The sequence below is a fragment of the Neofelis nebulosa genome, chromosome 9, assembly GCF_028018385.1.
Source record: "Neofelis nebulosa isolate mNeoNeb1 chromosome 9, mNeoNeb1.pri, whole genome shotgun sequence".
In the NCBI taxonomy this organism is placed as follows: Eukaryota; Metazoa; Chordata; class Mammalia; order Carnivora; family Felidae; genus Neofelis; species Neofelis nebulosa.
This window is the reverse complement of record NC_080790.1, coordinates 112,279,314-112,302,883: the sequence shown is the minus strand read 5'-3', so window position 1 is coordinate 112,302,883 and position 23,570 is coordinate 112,279,314. Positions and strand designations below refer to the sequence as shown.

Here is a 23,570-nt window from a genome sequence, read left to right as displayed (position 1 = left end):
CCAGTGAACTGCTCTATTCTCCTGAATCTCACATTTCTTCCCCAGGACAAAAATTTCTCTTGCCTGTCTCTCCACCCTTCTCCCCTTCTTTGACTAGTTGACTAATCCTCCCCAAGGTTTTGTCTCAGATGTCACTGCCTCCAGGAGATTCTCTGTGGCCCCCATGGTATGATGTGGATTTCCTTGGTCCCCAGAGGATATTTCCCATAGCTCTTATCCCTCTGTTCTATAATTGACTGTTCGTCTCTGTCACCTACTAGACTGTGAACTTTCTGAGGAAAGCCTGTCTCTCTTGTGCACTCTTGTGTCACCCTGCCTTGCATGCCCAGAATAGACTCTCAAAGTATTCTCAAAAGAAGAATGAACGACTGGATAGATGGATGGATGGATGGATGGATGGTTGGATGGATGAATGGATGGATGGGTGGATGGATGGATAATAACTTAGAAAAGATAACTTCGTAGAAAAGACCCAAGGACTTCAGCCAAATGCCCCCCTCTCCTGTACAGACTGAAAGGCTGGGAAGGTATTCTTATAAAGACTCTTGTGGGGTAGGACAGAGGCTAAGTGGTAGGGTAGTGGCATATTCTGCTTTAATTGTTGTTCCCATGGAAACAGTTGGACCATCCTTGGCTCCTTCCAATCCACATCTCCATCTTCCATTTTAGCTTTCTAATGAAGAGAAAATAAAGAACCTCACTCACTGGACTCTGTTTAACTATTACAACTCCTCGGGTTGGAATGAGAGTGTCCCCCGGCCACCCCTGCACCCTGCAGATGTGCCCCGGGGTTCTTGCTGGGAGACAGCTGTGGGCATTGTGAGTAATTATGCTTCCCTGAAAAAGTGATCCCTGTTCTCAGTTCTTTGTTATTTCTTCCTTGATGTTTCTATTTTTAAGCCACCAAAATGTCAAGCCAGTATTTCTTCGGAAAGTTTCACCTTTTCTCTTCTCCCTTTTTTTTCAGCATCCCACATATTTCTCTGAATGCTCTGTTCAGCAGTCTAATGCCACTTGTATTCATTTAGAGTTTTACTGCAGATCTCACTGAAAGCCTGAGGCTTCTCCACCCGGAAATAATGAATCAATACTCCTAAAAATTGAATGCAGGATTCGTGTGTGTATATGCCTCTGTGCATTTTTGTAAAGAGAATTAATGGTTATGGATTAGTCTCAACAATTAATAACTACCCTTTCTCCTAACCACGGTCACCACTGTTCCTGTGGGTCGCACAGTGTGTGGACTTCAAAGGCTAATGTCTTTTGCCTTCCTGGGCAGACACTTAAAGTATCTGCTGGCAACACAGGGATCAGCGGCCTTCTTTTCCTCAATTTTTGCACAGGATTTCTATTCGTACGCCACCCCACTGAGAGGCAGAGTTTATCACTTCTTCGTGGGCTCCCTGAAGAACCCACTCACATCCACCCGCATCAGACAACAGTGTTTTTAACTGAGAATGGCGAAGTACAATGAAGGAGGGGATTACATCACTCAGTCCATCAAACACTGCCTATCAATCCACGAGCAGATGTTTTCCTGCTGCACGGTGTCCTTCCCATGTGGCCCTGGGGGGCCTTTTCTCCCTCCTGCCCCCCGAGCCTTCCCTCCATGGAGGGCTCAGACTCACCATTTCTTGTCTCTTCCAGTCCAGATTCCCCCATACTCTTTAAATCCTCCTCTTCGTTATTGTACAAAGCAACCCAGCTTCCCTAGCTCATGCATTTCTAAAGCCCTCACGTGTGTAACAGAGAAAGCGTCTTCAAGTCAATAAAACCCACCCTCCTTAGAAGGCCGAAGAGAGTTTATTACCTACATGGTTCCTTTGGAGTATTCTGCGATAGAATGTCTCATTTCCTGCCTGGATGCCCATCACCGTTCCAAACACTGATTAAAGCTTGTCTCTTTCTGAACCTGTAGCAATGACGAGTGTGAGCTGTTACGTACTGCTCACCTGTACCCTCCACCACCTCCACCCCAGGCCCCAGACGTGGAGACCTGATACACATTGATTTGTCTTTTACTTAGGAGCATTAATTTGAATTATTATTGAGGAATACTACTGAAAACTCATCGGCCATTCATCCAGCATTTATTAATCATCTTGGAGGATGCAAACAATGAATAAAGCAGACCCTGTGCCCCATAGGAACTCCAAGACGTCTTAAAAATTGTGATAATGCCTGGTGGATCTTTTCCACTTTTTTAAATTAATAAATTATATTCACCCCATAAAGCAGAGAAAAGCTTTGCTTTTGGCTCTTCCATTATGTGCCTCGTGTAAAATCTGCATTATTATCTCCATATAACAAGCAAAACATCCAATTAGCAGGAGATGAAGAATGCTGGCTGTTGTCCTGAGGGCAAGTGGTCAGATTCAGTCTTAGCTGGGGGCAGCTGCACGTCAGAGGAGGTGGGGGAAGCAAGGAGGAAGACTTCAGATCCTCTCTCTGTGCAACAGTGCTGATAACTACCATATACTGGGCCTTGCCAATGTGCCGGGCAATTCGCATGCATAATCACTAAGCTTCCCAATAACCCTGCAAGGCTGATATCATTATCAGCTTCGAGAGGCTCCGAGATTATTCCAAAGCAATGCAATTGGTAACTTGTAGAGCTAGGACCTAAAAATAAACATTTTCCAAAGCCGAGGGGCCTTTTTCTGCACTACCTCTCTGTCACCAAGAACCAGAAGGTCGCAGAGAAGATTCAGGTGGGTGAGGAAGACTTTGCGTGGCTGCAGTCCATTGGAAGGGATCGGCAAGGTTTGACCTTAACCATGCCCTTTTCCTGTGTTCCCCCTTGCAGGAATTCATGAGGCTGACGGTGTCTGACATGCTGGTAACCTACATCACCATCCTGCTGGGGGACTTCCTGCGAGCTTGCTTCGTCCGATTCATGAACTACTGCTGGTGCTGGGACCTGGAGGCTGGGTTTGTAGGTCACCGTTTCAGGGACATTTCCACAGGAAGGCATCTCAGCCATCCTGTCTGATATAGCCAGACGCATTCCGAGGCATTTATTTAGATAATTGATGCCAATCTCTGCTCTGTGAAGTATTGAAGTATCCCACGTGTATGTCCTTTAAGTGTCATATTTGCCTTCTCAGAGGAAACTCCACTTCCCCCACGCCCCCGTGTAATTAACAATGCAACCTTCCTATCTGGGAAATGGGGGCATTTGGTCTGGGGAAAAGCGGATCCCATGCTTCAGTGCTGAGCAGACGGTAGTAAAGAAATGCCACAGTGGCATTGCCTCTCATTCGAGAAGGCAAAGAACACCAGCCTTTGAAGTCCGCACTGAGCAAGCGATGGGAACAGTAATGGAAGTGGATGAGGGGACAAGGTAGCTCGTAATTTTTGAGACTCTGTGAAATCTCGGGGTGGGAGAGGGCAGATGTGGACATGACTGCTTCAGAAAGTCTTGGAACACCCAAAGAACACAGTCGCCATTGGTGCAGTCTTCTGGATTATGCTTTGAGACACCTCTTTGGACTCATTCCCTCCACCTGGAATACTCCTCTTCCCCACCTACCTAGGAAACTGCTCGTTCTAACTGTGGGTCATTTCCCCTCTGGGTGGCCTTCTGTGATATGGCAGAATCTCTGGCCTCATCCATCCTGTGTGTGGCTCTCTCACAACGCATCACTCACTGACCCTGTAGTCGCTGGTGTTGGGGTGGGGGGCACTTTCCCTGAACTGAGCTCCATATCTTGTTTACCTGAGTCGCCAGTACAGGTTTGTGGCATATTTTTTTTTCTTTTAGCCACCAACCACAGTGTTACACAAGCCTCTTCAACTCCTCCTCATAACAAGGAAAACTTCATAATTTCATCTGAGAACAAGAGTAATGACCTTTGTGCTCAAAGAGAATGCCATCTTTATTTTTTTATTCAAAAAAATTTTCAGGGCGCCTGGGTGGCGCCGTCGGTTAAGCGGCCGACTTCGGCTCAGGTCGCGATCTCGCGGTCCGTGAGTTCGAGCCCCGCGTCGGGCTCTGGGCCGACGGCTCGGAGCCTGGAGCCTGTTTCCGATTCTGTGTCTCCCTCTCTCTCTGACCCTCCCCTGTCCGTGCTCTGTCTCTCCCTGTCTCAAAAATAAATAAAAACGTTAAAAAAATTTTTTTAAATTTTTTTTCAATCTTTATTTATTTCTTTTAATTTTTTTTAACGTTTATTTATTTTTGAGACAGAGAGAGACAGAGCATGAATGGGGGAGGGGCAGAGAGAAAGAGACACAGAATCTGAAACAGGCTCCAGGCTCCGAGCTGTCAGCACAGAGCCCGATGCGGGGCTCAAACTCGTGAAACGCGAGATCGTGACCTGAGCTGAAGTCGGCCGCTTAACGGACTGAGCCACCCAGGCGCCCCAAGGAAAAAATTTTTAATATTCACTTTTATTTATTTTGTTTATGGGGGGGGAGGGGCAAAGAGAGAATTCCAAGCAGGCTGTGCTCTGTCAGTGCAGAGCCTGACATGGGGCTCGATCTCACGAACCATGAGATCATGACCTGAGCCAAAATCAACAGTTGGATGCTCAACTGACTGAGCCACCCAGGCGCCCTGGGGCGAGGAAAAATTTTCTAACCAGGACACAAAACCCAGCAGATGAGAAGTTTTTAAAAATATTTTTAAGTGTTAAATTTCAAATTTCTAAGATTTAACCCTCCCGTATCTGGAATACGTATGTTTCCTCCCTTGAGCCATGCCTGACCTTCCTTTCTCTCTCTCTTGACTTCTTCCTCCTCCTCCCTCCTGTCACCTTTGACCTCCCTTCCCGAAGGACAAATGGGGAAGTCGGTTTAAGCATGCTGCATAAGGAGGCCCAACTCCCTAGTGCTCACACACTTTGTGTTCTTTCACATAGTTGACAGATCTCCGAAACCCTGAAAATCAGATTCAGGCTGAAAATAGGAATCTGGCTGAGCTCTTTCCTTTCCATGAACTGCTCTGAGACTAGAGGAAGGTGAAAAGGAGAAAAGAGAATTGAAAGAGTGGTTTAGTTATTTTGTTTGCTTGTTTGCTTTAAGAAAATGTTTATTATGTTTATTTATGTTTGAGAGAGAGAGAGAGGCACAGAGTGCGAGTGGGGGAGGGGCAGAGAGAGGGGGAGACTCAGAATCTGAAGCAGGCTCCAGGCTCTGAGCTGTCAGCCCGACACAGGGCTTGAACTCACAAGTGTGAGATCATGACCTAAGCAGAAGCCGGTCGCCTAACCGACTGAGCCACCCAGGTGCCCCTGCCTGTTTGCTTTCAAAACTATGGTTTGATTTGACTCCTCATCTGATTACTCGCATTTGTTTATTTATTCGATTTATGCCTCGGTTATAATTTCAAGGTCCATCTCTGATTAGAGCATTGGTAAAATGTTCTCCTAGGGGCTAGTGCCCTCCCAAGAACACACTGTTGGCCTGCAATCCCTAAAAGGTAAAAATTCTCACTTTTTTCGTCGAAAAAGTCATCGGAAAAAATTTCAACTTTGAGAACTTCAAATCTTCTCTTGAAACGTGGAAAACGTGTTAAAGAAACAGAGCCGTGAAACCCAAGTTTCTTCAGTCACCGGAGCAGGCCCTTTGGGATAGAGTGGCCTTGGCTTGGCCAGTTGGCCGGTAATAGAGGCTGGCTGATACCTAACGGATTCCTTTCTCTCTGTCTGCCTCCCCCTGCAGCCCTCTTACGCTGAGTTCGATATCAGTGGAAATGTACTCGGTTTGATCTTCAATCAAGGAATGATCTGGTGAGCTCTGCATTTTCTATCTGGGGACCACCTCATCGGGGGAGTCAGAAAAGTGGCGTCCCAGGCTTTGCCCCCCAGCTAGCTGGGGAGAGGCTGGACAAATCTTCAGACCTCTCTGAACTGCCTCTTTTGAGATGACAAATAGAGGGCAGGATGGGATGAGAACCAGGGTAGTGTCTGGCCAACCCATGTGCTACCATAGAGTGGGGAGGGGAGAAGAGTAGGAAGAAAGAGAGGGGAATGAGAAGGAGGAAGGAAAAAAGGAAGAAGTAGAGAGGGGAGGAAGGAGGAGAAAAAAAGGGAGAGAGGGAGGAGAAACAGAGGGGAAAGGAAAGAAAGAGGGAAGGAGGGAGAAAATAGGAAGGAGAGGAAGAGTAAAGGAGCCAAGGGGCTCCCTCCTCTGAGACACGAGTTGGAAGAAAAGGCTGTGTAACTAAAGACTTTCAAGACTTCCGAGGGCTCGCCGCAAGCCAGTGTCCAATGCTCTCAATTTAAGGACTCCAGATACTTTTCTGGGCAGCAATGCTGTTTTAGGGGGGGCCACGGAGAAATGGACAGGAGGCCAAAAAATTTGCTAGGTGCCTTGTGGTGAGACAGTGGTTAAATCCTGGCCAGAGCCCAAGCCGGGGGTGCTCAGAGCGCCTCCTTCCCCTGAGGAACCGGTGGCCAAGGCTTGGTGAGAAATGTCCTGCTTACGTGGGAGACCCCAGCCTTCGGGACCTGCAGGGAAAGCGGCTAGACTTCGTGCTCCCAACCGCTCGGTCCCGTTTCCTCCTGTCTTCCTTCCCTGGCCTCTCCTGCTGTTGGGCCAACCAGGTGTGTGATGTCTGTCCTTCCAGGATGGGCTCCTTCTATGCCCCGGGACTGGTAGGCGTCAACGTGCTCCGCCTGCTGACCTCCATGTACTTCCAGTGCTGGGCGGTGATGAGCAGCAACGTCCCCCACGAGCGTGTGTTCAAAGCCTCCCGATCCAACAACTTCTACATGGGCCTCCTGCTGCTGGTGCTCTTCCTCAGCCTCCTGCCCGTGGCCTACGCCATCATGTCCCTCCCGCCCTCCTTTGATTGCGGGCCGTTCAGGTGCACAGGCTTAGTTGCCCGGGAGCAGCTCCTCTCCCAAGGCAGCCCGCTCAGAGAGTGCTGGCTCAGAAGGCCAGGTCTAGCGTCACATCGGGCTGCGAAGGGCCATGGAGCCTTGGGCAAAATCATCAGGGCTGTTCAGTAGAGATTGTCGCAGGGCCGGAAGGGTTCTATGTCTGCACGATCCAATATGGTAGCACCAGCCACACGTGGCTCCTGAGCACCTGAAATGAGGACCGAGACACTAAATTTCTATACTTCATTACAATTCATTTTCACTGAAAGAACGAAAAACATGGCCGAAGGCTACCATGTTGGACAGCACAGCTCTGACCTTTTAACATCTGGATAATCTACCGCCCTGGATTACCTTACTGTAGCATGAGTAACGGGAGATATTCTGAAGACAAAATAACCATATATTTACAAGCGCCTTTCAGGCGTGAAGCAGCCACTGAGACCCTGGCCTGGGTCCCCACGCTCTGCAGAGCATTTGTCAGTGCTGTGGGCTCAGGGGATAAGCCGGGCTAGTTTAGGGGGCTGGGCGTTGCGTAAAGAAATAAATAATTGCATAAGGAGGTACATTGAGAAGCCATATGCATCTGTTGCTATCTTTCCAAGGGTGAGGCCCCTTGGAAAGAAAGCCATCTCTCTACTTCGTAAGAAGGAGTTCTGTGGTTCAAGCAGTTTGGAACATGCTACCCCTTTCACCCGCCACCTTCTCACTTAGAAATGCTGGAGGCACACTCTGTATTAAAGGATTGGAAGAATCGTGCGATAAGATCACGAATGCACACCAGTGTCTCCAGCCTTATTGACCACAGACTCTTTCTTCATGTAACAACCATCCAGGGCCAGGAGTAAGGTGAGGTCAGGAAGGAAGCTCCATGAGGGTGTGATGTTTGCTTCCTCTCTCGCTGCTTCATACGCGGCGTCTAGAAGAGCACGTCTGGTTTATGGTCACCGCTCAAGCTAGACCCTTCATGTCACAAAAATTCACTTGTACAGGGAGGGACTTAGGGTTCCAACCAGATCCAGGCAGGCAGCATAAATGAACGAGATGGGCAGTATTGCATGACATAAAGTTTTTGCAAATAAAGTGTAATTGGAGCACAGCCACACCCACTTGCTTACTTCTAATCTACGGTTGCTTTCTCAATATAACAGCAGAATTGAGTCATTCCAACAGAGACCATCCGGTTCAACAAGCCTGAAATTGTTATTATCTAGCTCTTTCCAGAAAAAAAAAAAAAGTCACCAACCCCCTGACTTAGAGCATAGACTCTCGAGTCAGCTCTGTCATTTGCCAGCTGGGTCATCTTGAGAAGTTACTTAGCTCCCAACACCACAAGCTAATTGCCCCTAAGATGGAAACAATGGTAGCGCCTACCCCAGAGGGTTGTTCTGAAGATTTAGTGTATTATTTGCCAAGTACTTAAAGGAGTGTGCTAATCCATAGTAAGCCAAGCCTGAGCCCTGGCCAAACTGGGGGGAGCTGGGGCTCATAACAATGCTATGAGGTGGGAGGTATTATCTACACAAGGGCTTAGCTAACTTTTTCTGTAAAGAGCCTGACAGCAAATATTTTAGGCTTTAGGAATCAAGAGGAAAAATCAAGCATATCACGTAAGTACCGATATAACAAGAGAAGGAGATGGCCACAAAGTTTTTGTTGACGAAATTCAAGATAGGACGACAAGAGAGAGTAATTTTTTGTAATATAGGTCTACCAGTGAAAAGAATGGAGTTCGTTTATGAGAGCGGGCGATAATAGTTCACATAAGAGAGGCTCAAAGTTACTGTTCCCCGTCATCAAACGTCAATTTCACTGCTCGGATGGCCGCCTTTGCCGCCTGGATCCATCACTGTACCAGACGTGACGACACATCTCCTCCCATAGGAAAACAATTGCCAGTTAGCTTTCCTGCTGCTAAGCCATCGAACTGCTGTGCAGTAGGGCAAGTCAGAATAGTTGGCTTCCGTCTCTTTCCTTTTTTTAAAGTTTTGTGTATTTAACTAATCTCTACACTCCACGTGGGGCTCAAACTCACGACCCTGAGCTCAAGAGTCACACGCTCCTCCCACTGAGCGAGCCAGGCGCCCCTGGGCTTCTGTCTCTGACAAAAACGTACGTGTTGGAAAAGGACTAAGTCATGAGAGCGAAAGAAGTTCACCGTCGACACTACTGATGGCGATTGCGCGTGACGGATTCATCTAGTTTCTGCAAATTACCTACAGCTGAATAAGAGAATGAATAACCATAGTCTGCACACATCCAAAATTTCACAAGCTTTGTCGATTTGTCCAGCTAAGCCGTCTTCTACTCTACACATGCTTCGACCGTTATCAGCTACAGCACGTCTTAGCAGATCCATTTCATTTCACCCACACTGAATTCCATTCCATTCAATGGAATTCGGGATGGAATTCGGGACTAGTTGTACCAAATTAGGGTTTACTTAACTTCTTTGAGAAATTTTCAGCCAAATTTGTTCCACACAGTATATTCACAGAAATCAGTCCTTCAGTCACTTCAAACTTGGCATCAATTCCTCAAATGAACAACTGAATAGCATCAGTAACATCTATGGACCCGTCAAGAGCCAAAGAAAAGCACTCAAACTCATTTGCCGTCCTTTGAATACAACGTTGCTCTCAGTGTCCTCAACTCTTCCAGCAGCTGCTTTTGCCGGAAACTCTAAAAGTCATAAGTAAGTTTCTTTTCTCCAGATGCATTTCTTCAGCTCCTGCAATCAAACGCAATTTAATTACTGCACCACTGGTCAGTGACGAACATAATTTTGGAAAGCGGAGGAAGGCGGGGGGTGGGGGGGGGTGGTCCTTGCTATATAGAGAACAGAAAGCTTAGCTGAATTATGTCCAACAAGTGTATGGAAATCTGAATTTATAAATCATGAACTTGCGTGTTTGGCTAAGGAGACTTCTAAGCAAAGTGTTGAAGGTGCAGCCTGGTTTCTTCTTGCTTTAAACTGAAACGTGAGAGGAAAGAGATAAATTGAGAAAAGAGCTGACTAGAGAAAAGGAACCAGAACTTGATGATTTGGGAAAACCTTATCCAGATTGAAAAAGACCCTAAAAACGAATTCATGGTCAGGAAAGCACACTCGAAAGAGAAAACAAAGGGGCAGCCTGGGCAACTTTTTGCTAGTGCTTCTGAAGAATCAAAAAAACCTGAATATTCATTCATGCAGAGAATTTTTTTTAAGCTTGTGACTGGGATCTCTCAACCACCCCAGCGGAAGCCAAAAGTAGAGACAGAATTCTCCAGGAAAGATCTGGGTACCACCCTCTGGTCTAAGGGACTGAATTCCCACAACCTACATGGAAGACCCACCAGGTACTTAAGAATGTTATATAAGCCAGGGCTCCGGGGTGGCTCAGTCAGTTGAGCATCTGGCCTTGGCTCAGGTCATGATCTCACAGTTCATGAGTTCAAGCCCCGCATCGGACTCTGTGCTAGCAGCTCAGAGCCTGGAGCCTGCTTCGGATTCTGTGTCCCCCTCCCTCTCTGCTCCTCCCCTGCTCATGCTCTGTCTCTCTCTCTCTCTCCCTCAAAAATAAATTTAAAAAAATTTTAAGAATGTTATATAAGCCAGCTTTAACTGTTATCTTATGGCCGACTGACCAGTGTATTCATGGAGTAAAGAACTTGTTTTCTGGTTTCCCAGGTCCACAGATAGAGAAGAATTTTGCTCCAGGATGAATCCTATCCAGAGTCGCATCTATACCTGATTTAGATGATGAAATTTGGGGCTTTTGAGCTGATGATGTTTAGATGAGATTTTGGACTTTGGGTTGATGCCATAATGGGCTGCAACTTTGGGGGAGGAAGGGAAGGCAAAGAATGTGTTTTGCAGGTGGGACCAATGTGAATCTTCAGGGACCAGAGAGGATGCAGTGGTTGGCTGAATAACGGCTCCCCAAAAGATTTATGTCCTAATCCCTGCAACCTGTGGGTGGTAGCTTATTCAGCAAATGGGCGTTTGCCAATGTGATTAAGTTAAGGATCTTGAGATGGGGAGATTATCCTAGATTATCCAGGTGAGTCCTAAGTCACGAGTGTCCTTATTAGAAGGAGACAGAGGGAGATTTGACCACAGAAAAAACAGAAAGTGATGCGACCATGGAAGCAGAGAGAGATTTGAAGATTCTATGGCACCGGCTTTGAAGAAAGAGGAAGGGGCCATGAGCCAAAGAATGTAAGGAGTAAAGCTCTAGATACTGAAAAAAAGGCAAGGAAACAGATTCTCCCCTGGAACCTCCCTCTGAAGGGAGCGCAGCCATGCCCAACGCCTTGGCTTCAACCCAGTGAAACACGTCAGACTTCTGGCCTCCAGAGCGATAAGAGAACAAATTTGTATTATTTGAAGTCACCCGTGTGGGAATCTGTTGTAGCGCATCCTGGAAACTAACACATCATCTAATACATCACGATTCAAGGACAAAATAACCCATACTTGACTGTGACTTAAAATCAGAACACGTGAGATTTGCTTTTCTTGTGTTTACACGACGGGTAGGTGGTGATAATAATAAAAAATTAATTACCTGTCATACTATGGTCATACGCATGGCCCTTGAAATGCTGTCGTTACAACTGCATCAGGGCAATTCATAGTTTGCTGTGCGACAGCACTAAGCATTGAGATGGCGACAAATGGTCTCTGACCCAACTATTCATCGTCTGCCATCGTAGCACAAAAACAACCCTAGACCATATATGAAGAAATGAGCGTGGCTGTGTTCCAATAACATTTTCCCTACTGACACCGAAATGTGAATTTCCTACTTCAGTTTCTATGGATCACAAAATATTCTTCTTCTTTTTTTTCCCCCCCAACCGTTTAAGTACATAAAAACCATTCTTCATTTTCAGGCCATATGAAAATAACAAGCCAAATCTGGCCCGTAGACCATTATTTGCCAATCCTTGATCAATACTTTCCAGAAGAGAAAAATGAAGCTTCTGGCTATAACATTTTGGAGGGCACTTACAGTCTGACGGTCCCATACACAATGTTGTATATAAATTCCTATCTATGTCCTCTAAACTACCCTCGGGGGCAAATACTATTATTATACTTATAATCCCATATTATACTATATTATTATTATACTATATTATGCAGAAGAGGCGACTAGGGAAGAGAAATTTTCAGTACCTTGGCCAAAGATATCAAACCTCCACAGCACTGTCCAATAAAATTTTCTATGCGAGGGAAAACATTTCATATCTCCTCTTCAAATACAGTAGCTACAAGTCACATGACTACCAAGCACTTGAAATGAGTGACTAAAACCCTGAATTTTTAGTTTTACTTAATTTTACTTAATGTCTAGTTTCTTTTCAATAGCTACACTGGACAATACTGCTCTAATGGGGAGAGCGAGGGAACAGGTAGACACAGGAAGAAAGAGAATAAGTAAATTATCCATGGTGTCCCACAGCTAATAAATGAAGGAGCAAGGACTTGAAGCAGGAATTTCAAGCCCTAAAGTCCATTGTCTTGGCACTGAAATGACCAGCCAAAGCTAGCAGTGGACCATGATTTCTGGGCAGGTGCTTGCGGAAGTCAGTCTACATAGAGGTTCTTAGGTATTTGAAGAAAATCGAAATTACCACTGTGACCTGTCCAGGAGCCCGTCCCAGGTGGTCCATTCTCCTGAAACTATAATCTGAAGACTGATTGTAGGTGTTTTTGAGAGTCACCATGAGGTTGTCTATCACGTAAGCCTCTGGAGAACTGTTTCCAAGCCAGGGGGTCCAGAGGGAGCTCCATGTTGGGCTTACGGCTACATCTCGCAGGCAGTTTTCTCCCACGAGTGTCGTAGAAAACCCGTTTCATCTTGTGGAGGAAGGTATCAGACACAGGAGACCCATGTGGTCTGAGTTTTGAGGGACCAAGGGGCCAGCATGAAGCTGGTGACCCGGGGCTCTGCCCCAGCTCTAAACCATAGCCAAATGGCAGCTCCTCGTGGGGCATTTTTCACCTGCAGCCCATTTGGAGCAGAGCTCTGGGTTTTCCAGGGAAGCAGGGGTGAGTGGCAGCTTTGGACCCACAGGGGCAGGGGCGCAGTTGTGTGTCAGGCGAGCTTTCTGACGTGCCGTAATGTGTTCTCTCTACAGTGGGAAAAACAGAATGTATGACGTCATCCAAGAGACGATTGAAAATGATTTTCCAACCTTCCTGGGCAAGATCTTTGCTTTCCTCGCCAACCCTGGCCTGATCATCCCAGCCATCCTGCTGATGTTGTAAGTCAGCCAGGGCCCCTCCCCTTGCCCTTGAGACTCCCCTGGCGGGTCCTCCTTTCCTGCCCTCTTACTTAATCTACACTTCCCAGAGGCAGAGCCCAAGAGGAAGACTCGAACGCAAATAGTTAATTGGTGAGGGAGGAAGGTCATTATCACTGGGATGATTTTAATGTGGATGTGGATGGGGGTTGGGGGGGGGGGGGCTCTGGGAAACAGTGTGTCTGAGTCATCCTGCTCAAGGGTGAGGGATGGGGCTTTCGTAGACCAGCACCCATCAGTCACTGGTTGGGTGAGATCAAAGGGGAGAGGGGTTGTTTCCTCGGCCATTTGAGTCAGGTGCATTCGTGGGTAGAACAGATTCCGCAGGGGAATGGAAGGGAAACTCCAGGCACAGAGGTGAAGGAACTGGCAGTTGTAAGTCTTTCGGGGAGCACGCTGAAAGACGGGGTCCAAGGAATACAGATGGGCAAGCCAGTATTTTGCAGCACCCTCCTAAACGTTCGCTAGAAATATCAAAGATTTCTGGGCTCTGAGTCTCTGAGGGCTGATTCAGCCTGTCCCTGGCTGGGCCCCGGAGGACTTCTCCACAGGGCACGCCGTGCACCTGCACATTTGGGTCTCACCACTATCCCTCCCAAAGACTGAGAAAGCCCCGAGGACAGTGGGTGGGTTTGATGATTTCTCTACCCCCAACACCAGCCTAGGCCATAGGAAGTAAATGACAAATAGTCAAGGAAGGAACGAAGGAAGAGAGAAAAGAAGGTGGGAAGCAAGAGTCCTGAATTTGAATTACTGTCATCAACAATGTTCTAGTGAGGGGCGCCTGGGTAGCTCAGTCGGTTAAGCGTTCGACTTCAGCTCAGGTCATGATCTCACAGTTTGTGAGTTCGAGTCCCGCGTCGGGCTCTGTGCTGACAGCTCAGAGCCTGGAGCCTCCTTCTAATTCTGTGCCTGCCTCTCTCTCTGCCCCTCCCCTATTCATACTCTCTCTGTGGCTCAAAAATAAATAAATGTTGGGGCACCTGAATGGCTCAATCGGTTAAGCGCCCAACTTCGGTCTCATGGTTCATGGGTTCAAGCCTCACATCGGGCTCTGTGCAGACAGCTCAGAGCCTGGAGCCTGCTTCGGATTCTGTGTCTCCCTCTCTCTGCCCCTTCCCCAGCTCACACTTTGTTTCTCTGTCTCTCTCAAAACTAAGTAATTGTTAAAAAAAAAAAATTTAATAAATAAAGGTTAAAAAAAATTTTAATGTACTAGTGAAAATATTAGGGCATTTTTCTTCATAAAAATCTTTTTTTGGCATGCTTTTTTTTTAATTGTGAAATATTCCTGGGGCACCTGGGTAGCTCAGTCAGTTAAGCATCAGACTTTGGCTCGAGGTTTGTGGGTCCGAGCCCCGCGTCGGGCTCTGTGCTGACAGCTCAGAGCCTGGAGCCTGCTTCGGATTCTGTGTCTCCCTCTCTCTCTCTCTGCCCCTCCCCCGCTCGCACTCTGTCTCTCTCTCAAAAATAAACAAACATTAAAAAAAAATTATGTAGAGGCGCGTGGGTGGCTCAGTCGGTTGAGCGTCCGACTTCAGCTCAGGTCACGATCTCGCGGTCCGTGAGTTCGAGCCCGGCATCAGGCTCTGGGCTGGTGGCTCAGAGCCTGGAGCCTGTTTCGGATTCTGTGTCTCCCTCTCTCTCTGCCCCTCCCCTGTCTCATGCTCTGTCTCTCTCTGTCTCAAAAATAAATAAATGTTAAAAAAAAATTTTTAATAAAAAAAAATTATGTATTGTGAAATATTCCTAACCTACAGAAAAGTAGAGACAACCATGAACATGATTCCAAGAGTAAACAGATGTTAATATTTTGCAGTGTTTGCTTCAGATCTGTCACTTTCCACGAAATAAAATGTTACAGATAACACTTCAAGTCCCACCTAATCCTGCTCTCTCCCTCCCTCTCTCTCTCTCTCTCTCTCTCCCCCACAGTAACCGCTCTCGAAACCATTTGCACACACGGTTTGGTATTTTCATCACGTTGGCCGTGTCCTATTGTTTTCTGGGCTTTAAATTTTTTCGTGAATGGTTCACGCAGCATAGCTTTCCTCACTCAACATTATGTTTGGGGAATACATGACCACACATTTTAACGGCTCTACTCCCATCTGCTGTATGATTAAACCACAGTTTATCCACCCCTCTGCCTAGAGGTGGGTAGATTGTTTCCACTTTTTTGCTACTGCAGATGTGGTCGTTGGGCAAATGTGAGGGATTCCCTAGGACAGACCATGGGAAGTGGAGTAGGGAATTGTGGGTATGAGTTTCTTCAATCTTTCTGTTTTATTTTATTTTATTTTATTTTGTTTTGTTTTGTTTTGTTTTATTTTATGTATGTATGTATGTATTTACTTGAGAGAGAGAAAGAGAGAGGCAGAGCAGGCGAAGGGCAGAGAAGAGAGGCAGACACAGAATCCGAAGCAGGCTCCAGGCTCCGAGCTGTCAGCACAGAGCCTGACACGGGGCTCGAACTCACGGACCATGAGATCATGACCTGAGCCAAAGTCCAGACACATAACCGACTGAGCCACCGGGCGCCCCTTTCCAGTCCTTTTAAATAGTGCTGAAGTGCTCCCCCAAATAGGTGTATTTCCTCCCATCCTTGATTGGAACATCAGCCTCTCTCACCCTGGCCTGAGAGAGGACTGGGGTGATGGTGACAACCTGGCCTATGCCTTGACCGCCTGAGGAAATTCTAGAACCCACACACCAAGCCTGACCCTTGCAGGTGGCACCAGGAAGTGCTAAATTTGGGGACGGAGGGACACAGCCACCCATGAGGATTTCATCCTCTCCCACCTCCGATTCCTCCCTAATAAATGGGTTGTTAACTAGGAGAGAAGGTGAGGCCTGGCACAGAGCAGGGACTTGCGCAACAGATTCCGCTCCCCCTGCCTGTCTTCCCTTCTCTCCTCTGAGTCTCTGCTGCAGGAGGCTCCCATGACAGTCTGGGGCCCACGCTGTGCCCTGAAGACAAGGTGATTCCTCCCCTCTGGCGGGAGGGAGCTGGCCGACTGGAGTTGCCCTGAGCGGGCCCCACCCTGAGGGGAAAGCTTAGAAGACCCAAGCCGGAGCAGCTAAGGCTTGAAATCCAGGGAGAAAAGTGACAAATAAGGATGAACCACGAAAGCCCCCAAGGAACAGGCCGACACAGCACCCCATCCAGGTGGCACCTCGGCTTTTGTGGCCCCTGCCCTCTCAGGTGGTGCACCCAAGTCACAACCCCCCCGATCTCAGGTCCTGTGAAAGGGAAGCCCACGCTCTGGCCTCAAAGGACGCCTAGGCAGCCGGTAGGAGCTGGACCTTGAAAATCATCAGCCCAAGACAGTGCTCACTAAGCAGGGACCTCCAGGACTTCGGCAGCTGTGTTTTCAAGCAAACTTGGAGCAGGCACCTAGCGCCCAGACTCTCCTCTCTCAGCCCTCGAGGCCTGTGGAAAGAGCTTTAGCTAAATGCGGGCTCCACCAAGAACTGATAGATGGGGCCACCTTGGGCAAACTCCTTAACGTCTCACCATTCCGGTTGCTGATCTGGAAAAGATCATCCTTTCTACCTCATGGGGTTTGGGTGAAGACCACTGAGATGTGGAGTGGGATGCCCGTGGCACGGAGCCTGACACAGGGCAGGTACCCAGGAAGCAGGGTCAGGAGACCCTGCCCCTCCCCCACCTCTTCAGATTTCCAAGAAGGAAGGCTTTACTGAGCACTCTGAGAGCTAAAAATGTGTATGTCATTTCCACATTCAATAAAACAGAAGGCAGAGGTGTCCAGAACCTCCTCCGCACTAAGTGGAGACAGGAGAGTAGGTGTTCTATCCCTCCAGCCTGCCCAGAGGCGACCTACTCCAGGAAGCCGGCCTTGATTCCTCTGGAAGGGGTCCAGCTCTTGTCACTTTCCAAGACTGCGGTATCACAGGAGGCTCACTTTTCTCTTGCAGCCTGGCCATCTACTACCTAAACTCGGTTTCCAAAAGCCTTTCCCGAGCGAATGCCCAGCTGAGAAAGAAAATCCAAGCGGTGAGTCTGTCGGGAGTTTTCGCTCAAACAGATGTCACGTTTTTGTTTTCTGCTGATTTGCTCTTTGAGCCCAGCTGTACGATCTACATGGCCTTCTTCTAAACGAAATCCCAAACTATCCGTATTGCAGGAAGCCTTGTAAGATCGAACAACACGCATATATGTTCTGAGGCTATTTGGGGGGCAGACAATAATAACGCCTTCGATTTGGAGAGGTTGCTAAAGAACAGGAGAAATTCAATAAAACCAGTAAAAATTTCAGTAAAACCAGTACCCATAATAATACCTACAGTTTAAAGCTAACACAGTAAACACTAGAGAAAATATTGTCAAAATGACTTAGTGGTTGTGCCCCGGGCCTAAGGGGTCTCTTAAGCCCCTTGCCACTGTTTCTCTCTCCCTCTCCCTCTCTCCACCAGCTGACTTCTGACTGCTGTTTTCCACTCTCCCAGTCCCCAAACCCCTCCTACACATGGTAAAGGGCAGACCCCAACCCTCTCTGAGCCTTGTCCTCCTGGCTCCTTGCCCCCCCCCCCCCCCCCCCCGCTCCTGGAATAATCTCATTTGCCTCGCAGCCACTTCCCGATCCGCATCTCCCTCTGTTAATCTCACCATCCTCCTGCCCAGATTCCAGAAAGCCTTGAAATGGAGGACTGGCGAGGTTTCTGTCCTCCCCTGGCCAGATGTTCCTTCAAATACTGTGCAAACTTGAGTCTTGGGCTGTCCCTCTTCAACCAGTGTTGAGGACCGCAAGAACTGAAGACAGAGTCCTTGTCCCCCTACATCTCAACGTCCTAGGCTCTGAGCCTCAAACACTCATTTCCCTGAGAACTAATTATTTCTCCTGCAGCTCCGTGAAGTTGAGAAGAGCCACAAATCTGTCAAAGTCAGGACCACAGCCAGAGATTCAGAGGACACAGCTAAAGGCAACTCCAAAAATGCCACCCAGCTCCAACTCACCAAAGAAGGTAAATTCTAGGGGCGAGTGGGAGGCTCAGTCACTTGAGCATCTGACTCTTGATTTTAGCTCAGGTCATGATCTCACGGTTCGTGGGTTCGAGCCCCGCGTCGGGCTCTGGGCTGACAGCTCGGAGCCCGGAGCCTGCTTCCGATTCTGTGTCTCCCTCTCTCTCTGCCCCTCCCCTGCTCATGCTCTGTCTCTCTCTGTCTCAAAAATAAACATTAAAAAAAAAAATGTTTAGTCTCCAGGGATGAGATGCAGAAGAGTGACTGGCTGGCAGCTTATCGTAAAGCTGAAGAAAATATTTGAAATCTTCTCAGTTTCCCACATGGGACAGGAAATGGAGTAAATGCGATGTTATGTTGTAATTTCACCAGCAGAAGTGAGACCGAAAAATGGAACGGACATATCTGGGCGCCAATAGACTTAAGTGTGGAAGGGGAAAAAAATAGATGTACAAAAGGTTTTCTATGAGAAACCAAGGAACGCACACTGGCTTGGCAGTGGTAGTCTCATAGCCCCCACAGTCCCAATGTGCCTGTCCCTCTTACCCACTCCTTCCCCGCCCTGCTCTTCTGGCTGCTGCTTTCAAGCCGGCCCTTCTCCAAATTTGAGTTTTAGGGGCCCCTGGGTGGCTCAGCTGGTTAAGCGTCCGACTTTAGCTCAGGTCACAATCTCAGGGTTCGTGGGTTCGAACCTGCTGCCGGGGCAGAGCCTGCTTCGGATCCTTTGTCCCCCTCTCCGTCTCCCCCTCCCCAACCCACAACCAGACGCACGTGCCCTCCTCTGTCTCTCAAAAACAAACACTTAAAAAACTTTTTTGAATTTTTGTTACAAATCCAAAGGCCTTTCAATTGTGTACTGAGTAACTCAGCACTGCAGTGTTTGATGTTTAAAAAGTTAGCGTGATCTAGAGCACATCAGCGGGAGTAGGCTGGCGGGGGAGCGCCTAGGAAGATGGCCAGCATTTCATCTGAAAAACTCATGGCCTCCATTGCTGCCCTCACTTAGCTTCTCTTCTTGAAGAATTTGCTAGAATGATACCAGTTACTGTAACAAACAGGCCCAAACAACTAATGACTCAAACACAATGAAAGTTTCCTTCTCACTCCACGTAAAGTCCAAATTGGGTGTTTCACCCGATGGCCACTTTCTTCGCAAGTGACAGCCGCAGGGACGCTGGCTCCTTCCATCCCGTGACTCCACCCGCATCAGGTTGGTGCAGGGGGAAGAGGCCAGAGGACACCTGGAAGTGGGGCTGAGCAAAGCCTGGACTTCAGTCACAGGCCACATTCACCCACCGTGAGAACCTAGTCCATTTCTGTGTCCCAGGAACTGGGTCTGGTTAAGAACGTGCCAACAATTGCCCCGAGGTCAGAGTGAGGGGAAGAGAAGGACACGGGTAAGCAAAAGCACTAGAAATTGGATATGATGCCACACAGGTTGCAAAGGCCCTTCCAGCATTGTCTGTGACCCTGTCAGCCACCTGGGAGGCTGTTATTATCATCCCAACGTCATGCTCAAGAGAACCCAGGCTCAGGGAGTCCAGCTTAAGGCCAACATTCGAAATCTAGCTCTCCGGCCAGCAGACCATATTCCTCCAGCAGATCCGTTTATGCTAAGGCTAGGCCGAGGCCCAATAGTGGCCCCCAGACACCTAAGGGCCACCTGACCATTGTCACATCACCAGATGGGACTGAAATCCACAGGCCGAGCAGGGCAGCTCCAGAAGGGCTCCGATTCGATACCAGGCAACTGAAGCAAATCCTCCCACGCCCTCATTCTTGTCTTGGTTCCTTTTCCAGGGACCACGCCTCACTCTGCCAGCCAAAACCAGACCACAGGCAAGAAGGCCCAGGATCCTGGGATCTCCAGTTCTGCCAGCAGGATCACGCTGCCTGTCTCCCAGCACCTCCCCGTATCTCGGCCTCCTGGTGTCAGACCAGATTCTGGCCAACCTCGGCCTCAGACCCATCCTTGGAGGTCAGCCTCTGGAAAGAGCGCTCCCAGACCTCCCCACTGATAGCGGGGATACACAAGCACCATTCTGGGGCTGATCCTTGGGCCCCGCCAGCTCACACACCCAAAACGATATTCTCTCTTCCTCTCTCTCTCTCTCATGCACACACACACACACACACACACACACACACACACACACACGATACCCATGCACGCACGTTCTCTCTCCTCTCATTGAATGTGGGAATTTCAATTACTTAGTCTCAGGCAGTTGTTGGCCACCACAACTGGAAGACAATGGCTTCATCCACTCTTTAGGGGAGCTGAGCCTCCCGACTCCCCCTAAACTGCCCTTCCTAGTATCTTGGTTCAGGCAGCCTGGACCTTGAACTCACCATGGTTCTCTCGGCTCCAGACTTTGGGAGGAGGGACCAGGGCCATGATCATCACCATAGACTTTGTCATGGCACCCATGTTGGTGTTATGCCCAGAATTCGTGATCCCCAAATACCGCCAGGGAGCCGAGTCCGATGTAAAAGCAAAAGAGCCTTTATTCGAGCTAGCTCAAGCTCAGTCCCCCACCTGCACCTGACGCAGCGGTGAGATACCGGGGAGAGAGAGCGAGTTTCAAAAGGACAAAGGTTTTATTGGGGCCTAGGGGCAGTTGGTGAAGTAATGGCTGTGGCCTCAGCCGATTGACTGGGGAAGGGACCGAGTCTTGTTAGGCAGGTGAGGGGGGGGGGGGCGTTGCTCAAGGGGAGGAGGTGTGGTCAAGGTGAAGGACACAGAACAAGATGGAGTCAGCAGGCGTAGGCCCGCCCTTTCATTGGGACCCTGGTTTCTGCTAGCCTTACTAACTGGGAGGAGGGGCCCACATTCCTAACTGTCAGCCCTATCCAAAGGAGATGAGGCGGTTTAAATAAAAGGTACAAGAAAGCACTGAAAACAAAGGTAAATGAGCCAAAGTGCAGCCATGGTGAGTGGGAAGATGGCTCTCCCCCGGAACCCAGCCTGAGGGGAGCTGAGGCCATTAAGCAGCAAAAAATGCATCGGAGCCTTCCAGCAGCAAGGCAACAAGCAAGTGTTTCTTCCAACCGAAGAGGACTTAGATTGCTCGGGGCAGAAAATCCTTCTCAAGCGTCAAATTCTAAAAAGAATTTGATAGTCTGCTTACTGTCTAGGGAATGTTGAAGATGGTTTCTCTGAGGAGTTTTGCAAAGGATGCAATGCAATCGCCTTGTCTGGCGATTCAATGTTCAGCTAGCATCACGATGTGGTTCTCTGCAAAATGTCTCCTCGGGGGCATAAGCCAGGGAGCCCCATGCCAAGGAGAAGGCCTCGACAGCAAGGACAGAGGCTCGGCAGGGAGTGAGTCATAGCCCAGGACACTGACAGCGCAGGTATCCTGCAGGTGGTTTCCTCCCCTCCTCTGCCCCTTGTTCCCAGCCCCCCTTAGGCCATGTGGCTTCAGAATCATCTCATGCCTGGTCTCTGAGTGCTCTAAGGGGAGTCCTCTCCCCGACCCACGGCCCAACCACGGCCCCAGGGGTTTTCAGGAGAAGCCCCCACACCTTGGAGGTCAGGCAAAGTCCTGGTGGGGAGATGGAGATTTTACAGAGATTTCATAAGCTATAAATTAAAATAAGTCCCAGGTTCCCTCCCACTTCCTTCCCCTTCCCAACCCAGCACCAACGCTTCACGTGTGACCTGGAATGGAGTGGGAACGGGGACCACATGATGGGGAGAAACAGATCAGTTCTTTCTCCCCTATCTCTGGGCGAGGCTAACGAAGATGTTTGTGGAACTCAGGTCCAACCCTCAATCCCAAACTCTTGTGTGTCATGTGCCTTCTTCTGGGAGGACACAATCTGGTCCTGAGCTTACTACCTACCTGACCCCTCGACATGGGAATCCAGGCTGCCTAACCCAACCGCCCAGGACTGGGAGGTCAGACACCTGACCTTGAGTCACCCGCCTAGATAATGCCAGCCCCTGGGGAGGGGAAATAGAGGGGCCTGAGTCATCAGCCTCCTAGTGATCCCTGTCCGGCTTCCAAAGGCTACCAAGATGCCTAAGCACCCACTATAAACACAAACACACTATCCTTTTCTTTTTTTTAAGATTTATTTTTGAGAGAGAGTGCAAATGGGGGAGGGGCAGAGAGAGAGGCAGTCAGAGGATCCAAAGCAGGCTCTTTGCTCACAGCAGTGAGCCCGATTCGGGGCTTGAACTCACAAACCGGGAGATCATGCCCTGAGCCCAAGTGGGACGCTCAAACGACTGAGCCACCCAGATGCCCCACAAACACTTTATCCTGTCCTGAGGATGCACAATTTTATGTGAGGGAATGTATTTGTTGTCTGTTTCCGCATAACAGATTACCCCCCAAACTTAGCAACTTCAACACTTAGTATCTCACAGTTTCTGTGGGTCAACCATTTGGGAGTGGCCTTCCTGGGCAGTTCTGCCTCTGGGTATCTCTCAGGATCTCAGGCCGGGCTACAGGCGCCGGAAGATTTGGCTGAGACTGGAAGATTTGCTCTCAAGATGGTTCCTACACATGGCTGTTGATGGGAGGTTTCATTCCCTGCTGGCTATTAACAGGAGACTTCGATTGCTCCCCATGTGGATCTCGCCAGGGAGCTGCTGGGGTGTCCTCACAACACAGCAGCTGATCCCCACCCCCATCCACGCCCCCAGAGCAAGCGATCCGAGAGAGAGAGAGAGAGAGAGAGAGAGAGCGCAAGGAGGAAGCCACGTGCCTTTTATAGCCTAGTCTCAGAAGGTACGCCGTCAATCCTACCACTTTCCATCCGTTAGAACTCAGTCACTAGGTCTAGCTCACGCTCAAGGGTAGGAGATTAGGCCCCATCTCTCGAAGGGAGTTATCGAAGAATTTTTGAACGTGTTTTAAAAGGAGCTTTCCTAACTCAAACAGTCGCAAGACTTCGGTCAAACTCTAGAGCTTTTTCGAGAGTTGTCCATCAGAGAATTAGCTAAGGTGGTTCCCAGGACCCTCAAGCAACAGGAATCTTCCACCGAGCTAGGGAGAGAGGCAGGGGAAGAAGGCACGGGTTGTTGATACAGTGTGGCTTTACAGTGGGGGCATGTTATTAGAAAACGGTCCTATCTGCGATTCAGCCTATCCAGGAGCCATCAGTCATGAAGATCACTCTTTCTTCTTTTTACTCCCTCCCTCCCTCCCTCTGTCTCCCTCTCTGTCTTTCCTTGTTCAGCTCACCTAAGAATGATTTGAAATAGAAAGTCTATTTAACAATTTATCCAGAGAACTACGGCTGGTGTCTTACTGATGATACCTTGTTTGTGCATTTCTTACTGGGGGAAAATCAAATGGACACTGGTTTTTATCTGTCAGGGGTTATTTCTGCAGTCAGATCCTTTCATTTCCGATAATCGCGCTCTATGACCATAAAGAACGTCGTTGTACACAGACTCACATAAGTAGGAACACATCTTTGGGGAAGATCAAGGAAGACACCTGATC

The 23,570-nt window shown here is 48.6% G+C and overlaps 1 protein-coding gene across 1 annotated transcript in view; it reads left to right on the top strand.

The window, feature by feature from the left end:
* The window catches only part of TMC2 (transmembrane channel like 2), a 57,415-nt gene extending 36,918 nt beyond the window's left edge, over positions 1-20,497 (top strand). The window contains exons 12-19 of the mRNA XM_058686401.1: positions 670-819; positions 2,807-2,935; positions 5,665-5,732; positions 6,572-6,811; positions 12,960-13,085; positions 17,064-17,142; positions 17,993-18,110; positions 19,909-20,497. Coding sequence (XP_058542384.1) covers positions 670-819; positions 2,807-2,935; positions 5,665-5,732; positions 6,572-6,811; positions 12,960-13,085; positions 17,064-17,142; positions 17,993-18,110; positions 19,909-20,126 — 1,128 coding nt within the window. The 3' untranslated portion in view covers positions 20,127-20,497. The remainder of the gene's footprint in view (positions 1-669; positions 820-2,806; positions 2,936-5,664; positions 5,733-6,571; positions 6,812-12,959; positions 13,086-17,063; positions 17,143-17,992; positions 18,111-19,908) is intronic.
* Positions 20,498-23,570: the final 3,073 nt, after the last annotated feature.